The sequence below is a fragment of the Miniopterus natalensis genome, chromosome 6, assembly GCF_054644295.1.
Source record: "Miniopterus natalensis isolate mMinNat1 chromosome 6, mMinNat1.hap1, whole genome shotgun sequence".
NCBI classification, from domain to species: Eukaryota; Metazoa; Chordata; class Mammalia; order Chiroptera; family Miniopteridae; genus Miniopterus; species Miniopterus natalensis.
Window position 1 is genome coordinate 82675413 of NC_142086.1, and position 13899 is coordinate 82689311.

Below are 13899 nucleotides of genomic sequence, written 5' to 3' on the forward strand. Positions count from 1 at the left end.
GATGTATTATAATTATACACCTGAAACCTTTAATTTTATTAACCAATATCACCCCAATAAATTCAATTAAAAAAATAAGAGTTTAAAAAAATTAGCTTAAATGTATAGGGATGAAATCAAAGGATAAAGGAAGGTCAAACTGTTGAAGTACTAAAACTAGACTGTCAGAGAGACAAATTCTTATGCCTTTTCCTTGGGGAAGGCAACATCTCTCAAGTGTACAAAGGTCAGGGCAGCTGTAATCAACTTTCATTACACATATATACTTATTATATTTTGGTGTTTAAGGGTAAGCTCAAAAAAAAACAAATTAGATTTCAGTTCAGTTCAAGGTTTCCATATTTTAAATACACAGTCAAGATAAAAACTGCTTTGTATACCTGATCTCCATAGACTCCAGGAGAGAGTCTTCCCTCACCTCCTGCAGCCGCTGCTGTAACAGAGTCAGGTCTTCCTGGTAATTTTTTTCAGCATCCCTCAATTTCTTTTCAAAGTAAAGTCTCAACTGCTCCAGTTCGGACTCATGCTCAGTTTTCTCCCGTTGCTGCTGCTGCTCAAAGTCTCGCTGCAGGTGTTCTAACTCTTCCACATGAGATGCTCGAGCCAGGAGCTGCTCACGTAAGTCTTAAATAGAATGAAATTACACAATCACCTTAAACAGAAACACTCAGGAAAAAAACCAGGAGATACTGAAGGTCCTGGAGCATGGTGTAGGGGGCCAAGTTCTAAAGGACCCCAATCCCAGAACCTGTGACTGTGGCTAATGCTACATGACACAGGCGGGCCTCCACAGGGAGATGACCAGCTGCCTCAGTTTTCTCAGGCTGGAGGGAGAAGCCAAAGAGACTGAACATGTGAGAAGCACCCCATGTGCTGCTGGGCTTTGAAGATGGAGGATCCACATGGGGAAGAGTACAGGTGGCCTCTGGGAGCTAAGAGCGGTCAGCTGACAGCCAGCAATAACATGGGACCTGTCCTACAACCAGAGACTGGATTCTGCCATTCCCGAGTGAACCAGGTCAAGGGACAGCCCAGCAACTCAATTTCAGCTGTGGGTGACCCTGGGCAAAAAGCCCAGCCATGCTGCCTGAGACCTCTGACCCACAAATTTTCAAGCTAATGACTATATGTGGTTTTAAGCTAACAAGTCTGTGATACTTTATTAATGGCAACAGTAACACAGGCCAGAAGAGAACTGTCGCCATCATTGTTTTGATCAAGAGATGACTGCCAGCTGGTCAACAATAATAATCACCCTTCATATAAAGTGACATAAATAATTCACTATCCCAGAGATTTCAAATCAGAATTCCCTGTGAGGGTCCTTACATGTAAGGATAAAGACTACATGCTAGACCTGGAACACATGTGAAAGCATGCATGAAGTCACACACAGGTAAGTCCACCAGTGCCACCTGTGGCCTCCATCAGCGACACATGGACCTGAAGGGAAGACTGAGTGATGGGCTGACAGAGCAAGGGGCAACAGAGATCACCATGCAGCTGACAGGCTGTTTCTGATCCTTTCTCCTAACTCTGGTCTTTGTTCCCAATAACACTCACCCAGTAAGAGCAATCACTAGGTTTAAAAGGCTCTGTCTGGAGATTAGCAGAAGAAAAGCAGAGGTCTGTGTTCCCCTCATCATGTCTCCTGACCTCCCCCAGCTTAAGGTGCTGCCAGAGAGCAGAGGCAGCTCTAACATGGTCCTGTAAGGGACTCAAGTGAGTTGCCCTCAGTAAAGGTGGCCGCAGTTACAGCGTCTGCAGACTTGGGAGTCACCCCCCTCCAACACCAGAGGCTGGGGCAATAGGAGTCTCCCCAGGTGAGCTCATGGGATCCACATGGAAGGTACACCTGTGACCCTAGGTGCCAGCAGCTTCCAGGCAGAGGCAGGCAATCTTGACAGGTGCCTGACATCAACACAAACACGATTTGGCAGCTGCTAGTCAGCTTGCTCAGCATGAAACCAAGGCTCCCCACCAACAAGCAAACTCCACTTCAAACCACATGCACCCATCGTCAGGAAGTACACAAATCACTCCTTGCGCTCACTACAACTGCTACACCCTCATTTGGAGTTCCAACAATTAAAAACACACAGCTTCAGCCATAGCCGGTTTTGCTCAGTGGTTAGACCATCGGCTGTTGACTGAAGGGTCCCAGGTTTGATTCTGGCAAAGGGCATGTACCTCGGTTGCAGGCTCGATCCCTGGCCCCGGTCAGGGAAGGCATGCAGGAGGCAACTAATCGATGTGTCTCTTTCACATGGATGCGTCTCTCTCTCTCCCCCACCACCCCCACTCTCTCTGACAAAGCAATCCTTGGGTGAGGGTTAAAAAAACAACACACAGCTTCAGCTTTTGAGGCTCTGAATCCTCAACATGAAACTCCTCACCACTCAGCTCCTGTTTGTCAGTCCTCGTGGACTCAAGCTGGGACCACAGGCGTCTGACTTCCTCTTGTGACTGAGCCTTCAGCTCTTCATAAGATGCTTGAAGGTTCTCCAACTAGAAAAGGAAGGCCACAGTGAGACACTGATGACAGCGAGCCCTGCGACTGACAGGCACAAGAGAAAACGTGGAGTAAAAGCTCAATTCCCAAACATCCAGCCTGGAGAACACAAGCAACAATGGCACCAGAGGAAAACTACCAGTCTTCATGTTAGAGGTGCCAGTTCCCAATCTCAGTCCTGTAAGTGCCTGCTATTTCTCACAGATCACCTTGTTCCCTGCAGAGACCATGTCTTCTCACTAACCAAGGACAAGAACCTTCTCTGTTGTCCCTCTAGGTAGTCAGGGGAGGGCCAATGGGTGGGTGCACTGGCTCCCTCCCAGGCTGCCAGCTGGCACCGACCACATGACTCATTCTTCCAAGAGGTCCTCCAGTTGTCAATTTTAACATGCTCTGCCCCGCTGGCCTTCCCTTCTCATCTGTGACTACAGACCTCCCTCATCCCTTGGTATGTGGGTGTTCTCTGCATTTCTTGGTCAACCTTCCTGGGAAGCAGCTTTTTTCAAGGGTGAACAAAGCTAGTACACCAAACCCATGCTGCATGCTAGCCACCGAGAGAGACAGAGACAGAGAGACAGAAAGAGAGACAGACAGAGAGAGAGAGAGAGAGAGAGAGAGAGAGAGAGAGAGAGAGAGAGAGAACCAACAAAGCTGAGAGCAGCTTCAACCTGTGTACCTGCACAGGGGCTCAGGGTCAGCATGGTCGTCAGCCTGACCACATCGCCCCCATCCTGATATGACATTTCATTGAAAAAAAGTTTTGAACACAGAAGCAGCAGGAATGTTTCTGCTTAACTTTTCTTAGAAACTTCTTTATTAAATTGTGATTAGAGCATGTGGCTCTCCACCCCTATATTACCTAGAGTTTGTAAATGTCTATGGGCACTTGTAAAGAATGCAAATTCTCTGTATCTAAGATCGAACGTAACTGTTAAATCAACTTACAAACTCTACCCTCACTTCATCTACCAGCTCCAGCAAATACAGTCACCTTAAATTATACTTAAATTTTAGCAAATAACAAAATGTGAAATGACCTCAATCTAACACCTTCTACATAATTAAACAGTTAATCGCCCACCTCCAGCTGCTTTTCTCTTTCCTTCTCTCTGACCCTCAGGTCCAGGTCCTCTGCGTGCCGGCAACGCTCAGACTGCAGGTCTTCCTGGAGCTTCTTCACAGCAGCATCATGTTGAGACTGCAGAGTCTGAAGAGATACTGAAGAGCACAGACCGCGCTCAGTTTACAACAGCACAGTCTTCTTCCTCAGCAGTATCACTAGTCAGCAGTCTCAGTAGTAATGACAGTGAGCACTAAGAGGGCCACCTCCCACTCAAGGCCCCCAGGCGAGCCAACCAGCAGACAGCTGCTCTGACATGTCAGGTAATAGGCAACAACCCCCATAAAAAGTGAATCCCAATATTACTGTTTTGGTAGCAACTTAATAATGGAACATGCAAAAACCATTTCTGAAACAGAAGTTTCAGGAAGGTTTAGGGAACTTGTGGTCAACAAGGGGAGACCCTGTGGCTGACTCTGTCTCCCAGTAGCCCTGCACCTCTGTCAGCCGGGGGTGTCACATGCACTGTTATCTGGCATTTGAACACATAAACAGTTAGCAGTCAACCACAAATCTGACAAATCACAGGGTGTTTATTCCAGAATTACACAGGAAAATTTAGTACCCCTTTGAGACTTACTCATCTTAAGTAGATACTCACATTCTGCCTGATTTTTGGCTTGAAAAATCTTCTCCAGCTCAGCTTTCTGTTCTGCCAATTCTTTCTTAAACTGGCTTTGTAAATTCTCCAATTCTGACTGATGCTTTGCAGATAACTCTTTGCGCAGGCTTTCTAAGCATAAATCTCTCTCAGACTCCCAGTCTTGCTTCAGGGTCTAATTTATATAAGGAAAAAAGTGTATAACCAATAGTTGATTACCTGTCATAAAAAATTTTAAATCACACGTATGAAAACTGGGCAGTGAGCCCCTGCCCAGACCAGACTGTCAGCATAGGAAACCAGCTCTGACAGTATAGGACCCTATGTACCCGCAAGGCAAACAGCAAATGAAAAGAAACAAGGCCCACCTGCTCAGAAATAGAACTGTCTCTGAATATATGCACAGGAGCACGGTCACTCTCAGGAATTCATGCATTTGCCCCCACAAAGACCTGGGGGTGCTACAATAGTGTCACTGACCTCTGTGGGAGGGCTGCCCAGATGCCCTAAGGAACAAGTCCCCACTACCCAGCTCAGGGGAGTAGGGGCTAGTACACAGGCCTCCAACCCAGGATAGCCATCTTCCACCAATTGCCTGACCAGAGTGACCAGAAAAGAAACACCCACATACCCCAATGTCACACATCTCCTAACATAGCACGGTCAAGTGCCCTGACGTCACCCATTTCCTCTACCATCACCAGTGCCAATGTCCCCTCCACAAATGTAACTTTCAGAAAGGGACAGGTTAAAAGAATCAGAAGTTCCAGTGAGAGACTTCCTCAGAAAAGAGCTAATTCTATTATACCCTAAAACATAACTCTTTCCCCAAAATGGGGGTGTGGGGTGGGAAAAGCAAGATAATTACAGGCCAGGCCAATGAGGTCGGCACTGTGAACAGAGCCAACCATGGTGTGCACAAGGGTGGACACCCTTGCCTAGCTGCTTCGCCCTTGAGGCACAGCTCTTCCCTGAGGATCCCTGCAGCATCTCAGCACCCACACTGTCCACATCTCAACTGCCAAATGCCGGAGTCCACACCTCCTGTGTGAGGACAGAGGTCTGTGTCCCAAGCACAGCAAGGGCCAGAACACAGCAACCACTCAAAAACCCAAACTTGAGATGGAAGAGACTCATGTTACACAAGTTGTTCTGACAAATTCAAATTGTAAAAAAAGCACACTTTACCTCTTAAAGAAAACACAACACACTTCTACTAACACAGCCCACTAAAGCTCTGACTGGGTTTGGTTTGTATCAAGGTCAATGAGGGTCATTTCTGTGGGGGTTCCGAGTGGAGGGAGCAAGCTGGTGGGACGGGCAAAAAAAGAAAAATCCTGCACATACAGAATGGCATTTTCTAATCATGGGTACCTCTATTATCTGGACATTTCTCTCCATTTCTGATTGTAACTTCTCTTTCAGCTCAGCTGCAAGAAAAACATAAAAAGTCGCTCAGATCATTGAGTCTCAGGTTTTTCCATAATCTGATCACCCAGGAGATGGCTCCCAGCTTAGTGGCTGCTCCACAGACACCCACCAGCATCACCTTGACAAGACACATCTGTGAGGGAGCAAGAGTACAATCATGTCTGGCTTAACTAACAAATCATATTCATGCCCAAACCAAGGACTGCAAGATTTCCAGCCAGCAGGACAGTCTGAGACGAGCAGGCCAGGCTGGCTCTGGACTGCAGTCACTGAGAGCCTGAACCTACCTCTTCCTCTGGTAACGGGACCTGTCCACTCCACACCAGGCCAGATTCGGGGCTAGGTGCTAGAAGACAGGTAAAGACATTCTAGGACCCAACAACTCCCAACCCTGAGAGGGAAGAAGCACAAGACAAGAGGAATAGGTGCTGCAGGGTGGAGGAGGAGGATTGACTGGAACAGTAAGCACAGCCAAGTTAGCACTGAAATGTGGGTGCACACCTGGAGATCAGAGTGCCAGGTAGAGATGGCAGGAGCCTCAGGAAAGGTCCAAGGTGGAGCTGGGGAGGGGGGTGCCATACATGCACAGTGAGGGTGGCCTGAGCAAGTCCAGAATTAAGGCAAAGGGCCAGGAGCCACTCTGAAGGCAGGTACCACACTGTCCACAGGGGCCAGGCCATGGTAGAACCTCTCAAAGCAGAGGGCATGCATGGGCCTCTCTATAGACCTGCTCTTGGATGCCACGGAGAAGAGAAGACGACAACTTTGGGAGGGGCCTAACGCACAGAATATCTTTTATTTTAAACCCCTGGCTGGTGTGGCTCAATAGGTTGAGCATCATCCCATGCAACGAGAGGCTGCCAGTTCGATTCTTGGTCAGGGCACATGCTCAGATTGTGGATTCAATCCCTAGACGGGGTGCAGGCAGAGGGAACTGATTGATGTTTCTCTCTCACATCAATGTTTGTCTCTCTCCCTCCCCCTTCCTCTCTAAAATCAATAAAAACATTTATAAAAGGAAAAGAAGAAAACAAAAAAGAAAAATCATTAAAAACATATATATACACATACACACAGGAATATGTATATACATACGTGGAAATAAAATAACGTATTTACGTTTGCTTGAATCTAGATGAAAACACACAAATGGAACTACAAGAACCTGAGAAGAGACCCAGAAAGAGGAGGACTTCACACCTAGAGCCAGCATGCTGCTTTTTTCCCCAAACAAAAAACTCAGCACAAGGGCAGATAATTAGGTGCTCATGCCAGCAGGAAAGTGGGATGAATGCCAGGGGGCGTGGGCTTCCTTCTTGGGTGACAAATGTTCTTATCACAGACTGTGATGTCTGCACGACTCTGACAAACTCAAAGGCACTGACATACAGACTTTAAATGAGTGAATTGTGTGGCATGAGAATTACTGCTCAGTAAAGCTATTATTTAAAAGACATGTTTACAAAAAGTAGTAACTACTTTAACAAAAAATGTACAAAATACATTAAAATAAAAACACAAAAGTATATTTTGGACAGAAAAAGCTCAGTCTAGGCCAGTCTAGGCCAGCGAATCAGGAGATAAAGAGGCTCCTGGGCCACCCACCAGGAGCACGGTGGCCCCACTGGGCACAGAGGAATGTCTGTGGGATGTCTATATCCAGGAGCATCTGAGTTGGGCTGGACAAAGCTTGGCCACATAGTGCTGTAAATGATGTAGAAACCTCCAGTACATAAGCAAATCACCTCCAAAGATATCATTTCAAAAGTTAACACAAGCCTGTTGGAGAGCTGGAAAGAGGCAAGGAGACTGAGAGCAGGATAAAGCCACACAAAGCCTGGAGAGCAGGATGCATCACCATCAGCCATGAGGTAAACATGGGCCCAGCAATGGTCAGGGACAGGTGCCCACACATAGAATATGCCACAGAGCTTCCACATGGGGAGGGAGATCAGTAAGTGAATGCCTCACCATGGAGGCAACTCTGGGACACCTGCTTCCCCAAATACAAGAAATGGGATCAGTTCTTCCTGGAGAGTCACTGTACGCCCATGCCTGCCCGCACACACGTACCTGTCTCCCGGGTGCACCGCAGTGCGGCCTCCTCCCGCTCCCGTGCATGCTGCTCCCTAACAAGTTCCAGCTCCAGCAGCTGGCGATTCTGCAGCAGGGCGAGCTCCTGGGCATGCCGGCCATTAAGCATGTCCCGCAGCTCCATTAGAGCCGTCTCCTTCTCCCTCTGCAGGTTGGCCTGCGTCAGCTCCAGCTGCGCTGTGTGCATGTTACTCAGACTCAAGCGCAGCGCCTCCAGCTCCAGGGGCGGCACCGGCTGCAAAGAGAAAGTCAGAGCTGGGTGGCACTGGGGAAGCAGAAGCCAGGTTAAGATGTGGCCCTGACCCCAAGGCCCAGGGTGCAGCAGCTGCTCAGGGGAGTCAGATGTTCCCGGGATGTCGCTGACCAGGGCTTCTTATCCCTCAATGCCCCCTCACTGCCACAGCACCGCTGTGTGTAAATGTGATTGGCCACCAACAGGGAAGTGTGGGCCATGCAGGGAGTGTGTCCCTGGCACCTGGCCCAAATTGCTGCTACCAGATGTCCACATGTGTTCCTCCACTTTCAATGGCCCCACATAAGATGTGAAAACAAAACCAGGAAAGCAGACACAGTAAGCCAGCAGCACACATCCATCCACTGTAGACAAATCTCTCTACCTGCTACCCTCCCAGATCCAAACCCCACTGGGTCCTGGTGTGAGTGACAGCATCTGAGTCACCTGGGTCTGCAGCTGTACCTGCTGCATCTCTGCCGGCAGCCCCAACATTGCCCACTGCTCCCTAATAGTCCTGTCTTCATGTCTGCTCATCAGTTCAGCAATTCCAGGTTTACATTCCTGTTCATACTCCTGAGAAAGGGGAACAAGAGACATGACCCAGAGAATTCAGTCACAAAAAATAACGATGATATGTCATAGAGAATGGAAAACATACATCCTTGTTAAAAATGTGCCATGAGTGTTCGCAGCAGCACTATTCACAACCGCCAAAGGTGGAAGCAACTCAGTGTCCACCGATGCGTGACCAAAGAAACATGTGGTGCACCCACACAACAGAACTTCAACGTCACCAGCCACAAAAAGCAATGATGTAGGACACACTACAATACTGATGAACCGCAAAACACATTCAGTGAAAGAAGCCAGAAACACTCACAGGCCCATTTGCAGTAAACATCCAGAACAGGCAATCCACAGATGAGAAGTAGAGTGGTGGTTGCCAAGGGCTGGGGAAGGGAGGAGTAGGGAGTGACAGATAATGGGGAAAGGTTTCCTTTTGGGGTAATGATCTGGAATTAGTTGTGGTGGGCGCATAAGCTACTGAATGTAATAAAAACCACTAAAGTATATACTTAAAAATGGTGAATTTTATGTTATGTGAATTACAACTCAATAAATATAACTATAAAAGAATATGCAACCTGTTTGAGTGGCTTAATATAAAGTTGAAATCCCAGAAACAGGCTGCAGGTATTGTTACTGGGTGAGCAGACCCCTGTGCGCCCTTTGGTCATTGTGGCAGAAACTGCGACATTAAGACTGATCGAAAACCAACCCTCCCGACAGGCTCTGCCTCACAGATCCATGCTGGAGAACAGATCCACACAACTATGTGAGACGAGAGAAGCACTCTGCAGGGAAAAGTCAGAACGTGGCAGCTATCTTCCATGCATGAAAGGAAAACTTCTCTCTTCAACATCCAGGAGAAAAGGCCAAAGATCACAAGAAGGGCCAAACTGGGCTCAACAGAAGGTCTGGAGAGACCTTCCATGCAGGAATAGCATTAAGGACCTGAGGCCTGCAGAGGCATCTCTGCCTCAAGTCTCCGTGCCCTCAATTTCCACTTTTAGAGAGAGGGTCCTTAAAAGACTGAGTCTTCTCTCTGGTTTAGGTTTCTACAGCAGGGAAAAATTCTCTGATAAGGAACACAACTTAGCAAGAGAACCTTAAAGATGAATACCTTTGTGAGGACCCCAGGCTGTTCTGAACCATTGCCATCCAGCTTCTGCAGCGGCTGCTCCAAGTCCTTCGTCCTTGCTCCATCAGGGTTCTCCAGCTAAGAGGGGAAGGGCCAGAGAAAAGCAGTTCAGCAACGTTCAGGGCCATAGCCTCTGGTCCTCCCGGCCCCCTCACCTGCTGGCCACACCAACTCCACCCCACCTGTTCCAAATCTGCACTCTCCTCCTAAACCATTCTCAAGCTCTAAACACTTTTTGTGCAACTCATTTACCTAGTGCTGCTGCTGCCCCTCTCTTCAATGAATTCTGCTTAAGTATTTCACTGTGTACTTGACACCTAAATTACTAAATTTTAGTTTCTCAACAAATTCTAGTCTTTCAGACCCATGCACTTAATTTTAATTTCCAAGCTGTTAATTTTATATAAGTACAAATATTTTATCTTCAAGATCTTCCTTTTTTCCATAAGTTTTTCCCTTAATAATTTACAGAAATAGTATCTTTAATTATTTCAATTAATTATCTCAAACTTTAAAGTTTTCCAATAAAATTTTCCACCAATAGTTTCTTGACCTGTAAATTCACAATAATTTGGGGCTTTTAATCTGCTGTGCAAACTGAGCTGATGATGACTCTATCTACAAAGAATCTCAGTATGCCCAAAGAGGATCTGTATTTGAAATGTGGAGTCAAAGGAACTTCCACTCCTAAGTATCTCACGCCTTTGTGGCTGTTAAGCAGAGCTCCTTGAAGAAATGGCTGATTACAGGGCTGCAGCAGGGAAAGAACAAAGTAAGTCTGGAGAATTTTGGTGCCAGAAAGTAAGGAACTGAGGTACCAGAAATGATGAGGACATGCTAAAAGGACACAGAAGCCAATTCAAAAGTTCTCCCAATTGTCAAATCTATGTACTCCAGCAACAAAATAAACATTAATATAGATGATTATGATTGATTAAGTTACCCACATAATATAATAAAAACTCTTGAGTTCAAACTGAGATAAATAATTGATTAAATAAATTAGGGGGAGAAGCAACAGTTCTTCCTTAAGGTAGAATGCCAATTAACACACGCAGATAGAATAATGGAAACAGAGTCATCACTTGGCCAACACTGCCATAATAACTACTGTGGGCAAGAATCATCAATGGAAGCTAAACTTAATGTAAGAAAGTATGATGAGAAACAGGATATTTGCAGAATCTCAAAGTATCTCCATACAATATACTTATTAACTACACAGGGAAAAACAGAAACTTTTCTATCAAGAAAAATCTGGCAAGCCCCATATAACTAAGTGACCAAAGTTAGCATCACTAGCAGGAAGACATATCAAGTATCAATACCATGTGCCTCTTCATGTGATGCACTGAGCAGGGAACATCATCACTCCCACAGTGTTCTTGCCAAAACACAAGACATGATTTTAATCAGGAGGAAACATCAAACAAACCCAAACTGACAGGTACTGTACAAAACAATTAGCTAGTACTCTTCAAAAATGTCAAACTTATAAAAGACATGGGAAGACTGAGAAACTGTCCCAGATAAGTGACATGGCACTGATAAGCAATATAGAATCCTAAGCCAGAAAAAAGGCATTAGTGGGACAATGGGGAAAATCTGAAGAAGCTCTATCCATTGCTGCAATGTAAATGAAACTGATAGTAATAATTATACAATGATTACACAGGATGTTAACATTTTAGGAAGCTAGGTAAAGTGTATCCAAGGATTCTGCTATTTTTTGCAAAATTTTTGTAAGTCTGACATTATTTTTAAAAATATAAAATTTTTAATTTAAAATTAGACTTTTCTGATTTGAAAGTAAAAGCAAAAAATTAATAAATGTTAATTATACACTATGAGCTTTTCTCTTCAAAGAGCCCAAGAGGGAACATACAGAGAAAAGCCATTGGAAGTAAATGCCTAGGCCTCTCAATGCAGCTTTCATTTTCTGTGACCAAGACATTGCCGCTAAGAACTGCTACTCTACCCCAAGAGAAACAAGACGATGCTGATGAACAGCAACTGACATCCAACCTCAGACCTCAGGAGGACAGGGAGTAGAGAGAGAAAGAACTAGGCACAAGCTGGTCCACAGGCAAAGCCACCAGAGTAATGGTCAGCTCTTCCCCATATGGTCAGCTGGCAAGGTGAGAGCACTGTGGCTCGGTCTTCCAATTTTTCAAAAGAAGCAAAATTCCAGATTTGTAGGTAGTATATCGTCAATTTTAGACACTGGTAATCATTCCATTTTTTTCAATAAGGCAGGCCAGGCACATCATGATTTTGAGTCAAATTCTGCCCTCAGCTACCAGCTTTCCAGCTCATTCTAGTAAACACCTAAACCTGCACCTGCCCTGTTGCACACTATAGGGGATACTTACAATTCAAGGCCCCTTATTTATAAGGCACACAGGCAGAAGCCCCAATGAAAGCCAACTTACGGTTGATCAGGAGGCCCAAGGGAAGCCACACAGGGCCGGCACCCTCAGCACTCTTGATGCCCAAGTCCACTCACCTGCTACACCTGACCCCTGCAGCTCTCAGGGCCTTGAGTAGCAGAAGGTGGTGCCTCCTCCAACAAGACCACATTTCCACACCTTCACCCCTTCCCTCCTCTTCCCACATTCAGAAAGAAAGGCAAGGACAAAAAATGAAAAGCAGGTGGATTTAAGAGTAGGTGAAGGGGTATTATGGTTTAAGTGCCCAAAAAAACACCTGTTAGAGAGGCTGATGCACACAGTCACACCTGATGAACTCATACTTGTAAAACTTCCACCACCAAAGCAAGCACCAATATTGACACTGCCTTCAAATAGTCAATCCAAAATTTCTCACAATCATACAAACATAAAGCATTTATTAGAAGTAAAACCACAAAAATATACTCCCTTTTTGTGAACTAAAATAAAAACCTCTTTCCCCACTTTTGAGAGGCAAAGACAGACCAAAGACCACTTTTTGTAAATTACGCTACCAGTAACTAGAAGATGAGCAAAATATAAAAACATAATGCAAAATAAACTTACCTGAGCTGCTGCTGCACCATCAGGGGTGTCACTACACGATGTGGTTTTACAAACATCCCCTCCTCCCAGGAATCCACCATCCTTGGTGGCTACCGGACTCTCCTCCTGGACAGGCGCATCGACAGTCGAGCCCTTCCTCTTCGCCGTCTTTTTCTTCGAATGCGCACAGTCACCTTTTGTTTTTCTCTGTCGGAAGTGAGCAAGCTGTGCAAAAACGTAGAGAGATAGTAAAGACAAAGGTAAGTGAGAAAAATGTAACAGAACCACAAAGTCAGCAAGCTTGTGGGGAACATGAGGCTCTGGGGCTGGCTCAGTCCACTTGGCCACACCTGGCCGGATTCACGTCAACCAAAAGATCCCTGTCCCCCACACACTGCCTTCATTGATACCTATGACGCCAGGATCTAAGCTCAGAATTATATCGAAAGAGCCTAGATTGAAGACTGTTAATTATGCCTGTATACAGACAAAAGAAAGCAAGACAGCCGAGTGACAGAATAGCTCTCCTAGCCACTGGAAATTTACAGAAAAATAGTATTTTTAAAAGTGCATCTATTTAAAAAATGGATAGCTCAATCAAGGCATGTTTAAGGTTTAAAACTAGATAAAAGCTAAATCTCTCCCTTTTGTCCCCATTTTCCCCCAATCAAGAAAATATATAGCCTAGCCAAAACTTCCTAGCCATAGATTCTGAGACAAGGTGCAGAAATAGCAAAAAATTAATTAAGCCAGGTCAATCTAACATCCTCCTTTATGGAATCAGATGTTCTAGTTTTCATGACACAGCTCACCAAAGCACCAGGGACTCTACAGAACGTCGCCCATAAGGCACAACCTGGCTCATTCTGTTCCTCAAATCTGAGGGTTTCAGACTCTTCTCACACTCCCTCTCCCACTAACAGCTTATTCAAAAGGTATGAGATCTAAAATCAGTTTTCCACAGGGGGACATCTGTTCCTTCAAATGACAACTGTGGTCATAAAAGTAAAGGCATTTAACAAATGTTTGTGCACAATTCCATGGACACAGGGAATTACATAAGCCATTCACATGAGAAAAGCTGTCTGTCAAGGTCAGACAGTGCCTTCAAAACCAGCCTCATTTATTTAATTTTATTTTAACTCATTTGTTTTATGCCACACTCCGTCAAATCTAGCCATCTGAGATCCCTTCCAGCATCAGTCCTC

The 13899-nt window shown here is 45.5% G+C and overlaps 1 protein-coding gene across 1 annotated transcript in view; it reads right to left on the minus strand.

Annotated features, from left to right (window-relative positions):
- PCNT (pericentrin) overlaps window positions 1-13899 on the minus strand; it is an 83980-nt gene that overhangs the window by 67826 nt on the left and 2255 nt on the right. Inside the window, exons 2-10 of the mRNA XM_087818385.1 lie at window positions 12713-12916; window positions 9678-9773; window positions 8438-8566; window positions 7738-7993; window positions 5608-5663; window positions 4234-4408; window positions 3594-3730; window positions 2397-2508; window positions 381-624 (exon numbers count right to left, since the gene is read on the minus strand). Coding sequence (XP_087674511.1) covers window positions 381-624; window positions 2397-2508; window positions 3594-3730; window positions 4234-4408; window positions 5608-5663; window positions 7738-7993; window positions 8438-8566; window positions 9678-9773; window positions 12713-12916 — 1409 coding nt within the window. The remainder of the gene's footprint in view (window positions 1-380; window positions 625-2396; window positions 2509-3593; window positions 3731-4233; window positions 4409-5607; window positions 5664-7737; window positions 7994-8437; window positions 8567-9677; window positions 9774-12712; window positions 12917-13899) is intronic.